Source organism: Meleagris gallopavo, chromosome Z, assembly GCF_905368555.1.
Source record: "Meleagris gallopavo chromosome Z, MGAL_WU_HG_1.1, whole genome shotgun sequence".
Lineage (NCBI taxonomy): Eukaryota > Metazoa > Chordata > Aves > Galliformes > Phasianidae > Meleagris > Meleagris gallopavo.
The window spans coordinates 15147300-15153299 of record NC_139435.1 but is presented as its reverse complement, the minus strand read 5'-3'; the positions used below and the strand labels follow the sequence as shown (position 1 = coordinate 15153299).

Sequence of the window (6000 nt, the reverse complement as noted above, 5' to 3'; positions counted from 1 at the left end):
TTGTCAGCATCCAGAATAGCAGCATCACTTTAACAGTTATAGTCCAAAATCTGCAGTTACAAACGAATGAATTTTACAAAACGAAAGTTAAAACTTCCAGAAGATAGAAGTTAATATCCATCCCTATAATTAAAATGAGCTCATAGGCAGAGAAAAAAAAATAGTACACTCACTGAATTAATAAACAGTCCCACAAATGTCTGCATATTTTATGAGTTGCAGATGTGCATTTATATTTTAAACAAACTCCCATTAAGTACAACAAGGTTCTTCATATATTTTCTGCTTTCATGACAGAAACAGTTCTACAGAAAGACAGAGAACTTCTTTAAAAGCAATTATAAAGTGCATCTTGAGATATCCTTATGCATTTTGTACTATACACACAATATCCTGCACACAATATCCTATTCCAGTTTCTCTGTTTTGAAGAGTCATGTAGATCATTCCTATAAACACAGCATGAAAAGCTGGTTTTACTATTCACCTTCAGAGTTTTTAAAAAGATCACTGCAGAAAAATTTTTCTCCAGTAATATGTGTAGAACCATAGAATAAGGTTTAGTTGCTGTTGAGACTAGCAGAAGTCCAGAAATGACATTAAATTTATTTTAATTTCTAAAAGACTGTTTTAAACATCGAACAGAGCTCTTAAAACAGTGCTCAAATGCACAGTGCTTATTGAACAAATTCTGATTTATTGAAAGTAAACATTTACATTGGCTACAATGTTGTAACTGTTACAAATCTGGATAAAAGAGGCTTAAATAGCAATAGAAAGCAAGTGCAGTAAAAAGTGAATAGAGAAAATATTTGGCCTTAGTGATCTTCTGGCAGTATTTACATTATGTACATTCTGTTGAATATTTGTAGTAACTCTAAGGCACCATAGGCTAAATAGCAGGCGGCGGTACTATTTTGTGCACAGAATTTAATATATTTATTCAGAGAAAAAAAGGTTGTAGACTTAAAAGAAACATAGGCATATTTTATGTATACAGAAAGGAGTGGATGCTTCTTAAAATTCAAAGATACAATACATATTGGGTAAATATAAAATTATCTTCAGAACATTAAATTATATGTGTATAAGGACTGTTTTTACTGACTTGCTGGTAAACACTTAATGTAATCTACTTTTCAACAGCTTTTTCACACATTAGATACGCTGAACTAACTACTAATTTAATTCTATTTTGTTTTCTCATTACAAAAATCTTATACCTAGTATATCATACAAAACCCCAATGCAAAGTGTAATGGGCTGTAATATACATCATTGCCATTCCCTGGCAGACCAGGAACACCCAATGCGTCTGGCGTTCCTCACACCAGGGAGCAGCTCGGTATTTCACTCACCCGCTCATGGCAATGGCTGCTGCTGGGAGGCGGCCAGAACTGACCCCATGATGAGGGTGGAGCCCCGCACTTCACACCCGAAGTGTCCAAAGCCGAATCCAGAGATTCGATCCCCTTGTGACAGACAGCCTCGTGCACTGTACGTGACACTGCGCATGCAGAGAGCTGCCTTGCTTTAAATTTTATTTATTTATCCCCTCTGAGGTATGAGCTTACCTCTACTCCTCAGTGCTTTAAGGAATAAATTTGGTTATTAATACAGCCCTGGCTGACTGGACTCGAGATACCTTTCAAACCACTTTCAGCCCTACGCTTGTTTTATCCGCTCTGCCAACAAACGGCTTTGCTGTGCTCAACCCACGGGCCCATCTTTCCCCTTATGGTAGAACTAACGAGGCCAGCAGGACACCCGACCCACACTGCGGTTTGCACACGGCAGCTTTGTGCAGTGCTGCACCCTGCTACGCTCCACAAAAGAAGTGTAGGCCCTGTGAGGGCACAGCGAGGCTCAGCCCCGACCGCTGGGACCCCTCATGCCCTTTTCTCCCTGCCACACTCACCACCAAGATCTCTGCTGCTGCCTCACTCTCAGGTAGCAGAAGCCAAGCCAAGGCCTACCCAAGCATGGATCTTTCATGCTGATGCCAGTAGCCGCAGGCCATGGCATCAGAGGGCTGTAAAACACTTACCACAAGAGCCAGGAATTACATGTACAAAAAATACCTACATTTGTTCAAGGGCCTAACCCCAGCACCTGCAGTGGGTGTTTAGTACAATGCAGGGTTAGACCCCAAACCTGCATGCTTTGAAAATGCTAAGATTACAGAGAGCTTTTGCTCTGACTGACCTTATCAGTCACAAAAAGTACTCTTTTTATTCGACTTTTATCTTCTACAACCAAGAAGAAATCCATTTTAGTTAATATAATGCTAAAGTCACTATACACTCTTCCTATATTTGTCTAATTTTTTTAGTTTCTTTTTAAATCATGATTCTCTTCATTTTGGTTAACACTTTTTTTTTTTTTTTTTCCACTTTGTACTTATCAATGTTGAAAGTATGTTAAATATTTCCAAAGTAGAAAGTTATTTATAAGCATAGTACAATTGAACTAAGCCCAAAGTCTTCATTTGGAAGTGATCTTCTGTTTGTATTAACAAAAGCATAATCTTAGCATTATTCAACAGATGCATTTTTAGTACCAACAGCTATAATATTAAAATTATACAGCATCAGTAACAGTTTTTCAAGGGCTTTAGAGAAAACACAAGCATAAACAATTCTGGTGTGATCAACTAGTTCCTCTAAAACATTAAGCAGAATATCATACAAATTGGCTATTATATGATTAGTAATGCAGAGCCAAATACTTAGGTGATCAAAACAGCTTAGCACTGCTGAAGAAAATAGTTATGCTGATCATATATTATATAAGAAAATAACCCAAGTTGCTTAACCCCTTGAATGCTAAATACTGAATTTCAAGAAAGATTTAAAAGCATCTTTTTTGATTCCTTTCTCAATGTTTAAAATACTTACAGAAGTACAAATAGGTCGATTTCTAGTTAGGGTGCAACATTAAAATATTAACATAATTTCTCCATCAAACCCTCAGATTTGTGTGTTTTTAATTTGGTGTGGGATGTAGAAATAAGTTAGAAAGTTCCATCTCAGGAACTCCCTCAGTTCCTCCATCCTGCACAGAGTCACAGCTTCATGGAGATTTCTACCAAGAAGAGTAATAGAGTCTGGGGCTCTTTTTTTCTCTGTGATTAAAAGCTATTTGTGAAAAGATTATATTTGTTTCAATTATTATTTGTTTAAATTTTGAAGTTTGCTACAGAAAGGCTATCTATTTTTGACTAACAAGTAAGTCCACACAGAACCTCCCCCTTTTCCTTAATCTTTAAAAAAAAAACAACAATAAGAACAGAGACTTCTATAGGGGAACAATCTGAAGACTTATTTTCACCTGTAAATGAAGTAACACCAAGAGGTTTCCCATTTTGGCTAATCAAAAAATTGACTGAGTTACTGTGTAGCAAGTGAATTGTGATAACTGTCATTTAATTCCATTGCTTTACTTGCAATACTGGGCTTGAGTCCTTGGAGATTGGCCTTCCAGATGGCCCAGTTCCCCCAGGCACAATACTGCTGCTTTGTTAGCCCCATCCTTTTTCCCCACCACACAAATGGGATTTGAGCTGCTAATGGTACGTTAGTGAATTGTAATGCCTATGCTCACCATTACTCTTGATCATCTTTTATTGTCCCCAGACTTCAGCCACTGCTCTCAAAGCTCCTTGAAGTATTGTTGCCACTCTACAGCAGCAAGGTCTTCTCATACAACTCTGAGCTCTGCTTTCCTTCACACTTCCCCTTTCTCTCTTCCATACACAACAGTATTTTGAGCAGTCTTAAAATTCGGCATATGTGTGTTTTTTCTCCCCTTTTCAGTACTTATGACAGTACTTATGAAGGCAAAAAGAAATGACAAGCAACTTGACATCACTGTGCAAAGCAAGATTAATTCACTGCCGTAGCTACACTCTTTGGTTTCTAAAGCTACACCTCTCAGCTTCTTCTAAAGTGGTTCACTTGTGACTCTGCTGCAGCTTCAAGGAACTAAGAAAATATGCCTGCTTATTTGGCTTCTCCAGTTTATACATGGTGATATTTTGTTATTTCCCAATTTTTTGAGGAGGCCTCTCATACTGGCAAACTGTAAGCCAAACAAGTCAATGCAGGACATCTTTGAGGTCTTTCTGTTCTGCAAAAAGAGAGCAATTTGGACATACTGCAGGACCAACTATGGAGGGATGGGCACAGGTTTTCAGCTCCACTTCTGAACAATGCTGATTTTGTGCAGCTACTCAAACTAATGCAGTCCTTATGTAGACTGAAATATTTCAAGAATTTTCTTTGTTTCAAGAATTTAACCAGTGTCTCAATATAAAAAATAACAATCAAGATACTGGTTTTCAAATGAGGGGTCTGCCAAATAAAGGTGAATGTCAAATAGCAAAAATTGAAGAGCAAAATGGGGCTTTGAAAAAAGATTTGTGTTGACAAGTCTGGATGTGAACCCAGAAAAACTGAGGTTCACAGCAAGCCTGGAACACATACAAAAAAAACCCAACATCTCCAGGTAAGTACAACAATACCATTTTACATGCAGGGCATTTCAATTGCAGCAAGTAATAAGGGAGGAGTAAATAAAGAATAAAGGAGTAAATGTGAACATAATCTTAATGCACTTCTATTTAAAAGAAAAACACTAACTGGGCCTCTGCTGTACTGCTATTTAACAAAGATAACTAGTAGAGAATTTAGGCTATTTTTACTTTTCGAGGCACCCTTTCTCAGGGCACAGACAGGCAAGTTGAATTGCTCTCCATATTTAAGGTGAGATGCTGCAGGATGGCTGCTGTGAGAGCTGCCCAGGGCACAGGATATGCTTTAGGCTTCGGACCCAAGTTGCCATTGTGCTTACTTGGGAAAAGTAGCTGCTAGTTCAAACACCAAAGATGTGAACGTGTTTGTTTTTCCTTAGGAATAAATTAATAAAAAGACTTTCACTTGGTGAAATTAGTATATTTTGTGTTTACGTTTCCTGATGTAAAAATAGCAATTAATCATGTTAAAGCTCTAATTTAGCAGGTACTTTTACCTATCTGGCTAAATTTAACCACAGAGTAATCTCACAGAAGTCCAGATGGAAAAGATAAAGGACCTTACTGATTTGAAAAAACTTACCAAATCTAGTATATAAAAACAAATTTGTAAGAAGAAAGTTAATAGCTTCTGGATTTCTGGATGTTTTCTAAGCTTGCCTAATTAAAAATTTTAATTGAGCTGCTGAGTGGATATGACGGTGTTTCAACATACATCCTCAGAGACATTAGTTTTCTTTGTTTCACACATTATGCCAAAACTGCACTGTTTTAACCTCTGATTCTAAATCCTGGCTGCACCTGTGTAAAATGAAATGAATTGAAGATAGCTGCAGGTAACCAATCTCTTTGATTTGACATGTTCCAGACAACACTTTATTGTGTTTAAATATGAGAATATTTTACTTACTGCAAAGTATCCTGCATAATACAAGTGCTCTGCTATATAATCTTCTCACTTGCACATAATTCAGTCATTCTAAATTTAAAAGACCAGTGTACAGTACTAAAACCTCCAACTGAATAATTTAATATAAAAATATCAGCACAAAACTCCTTTTTTTAAAGTCTGTTTATTGTGAGCAACCCAAATGCCTGTTTAATTATTGTTAGTTGTAGTATGTTAATCGACTTTGCACCCCAACAGTTGTTAATTCATACCATCTCAGGTATTTTGATGAGATAAGAAACACTAAGTAAGAAAACAGTAAGTATTCAAAGGGTTAATTTGCTTAGAATAATAATAATAATAATAAATTAGGGTTTTTTTTGCATCTTCTTCAGTTCAAAATCCAGCTTTGAGACTGAGGAAGGCTTCCAAACCACATCAATTAAGTAAGAGTGGTCCTTTTAACCAGTAGCAGTTTGATTGCCAATAACTCGAAGAATCTCTTTATGAATGCTCGGCTCCTGTGTATTTATACTTGTATCACCCACTTGACCATCTTCGTAACTAAAAAAAAAATGAA

General features: G+C 36.8%; 1 protein-coding gene across 3 annotated transcripts in view; it reads right to left on the bottom strand.

Annotated features, from left to right (window-relative positions):
- Positions 1–677: 677 nt before the first annotated feature.
- PARP8 (poly(ADP-ribose) polymerase family member 8) overlaps positions 678–6000 on the bottom strand; it is a 116992-nt gene continuing 111669 nt past the window's right edge. For all 3 annotated transcript variants that reach the window (XM_085212543.1, XM_085212545.1, XM_085212544.1), the window contains one exon: positions 678–5984. In XM_085212543.1, the coding sequence (XP_085068669.1) occupies positions 5882–5984 (103 nt within the window). In that variant the 3' untranslated portion in view covers positions 678–5881. The remainder of the gene's footprint in view (positions 5985–6000) is intronic.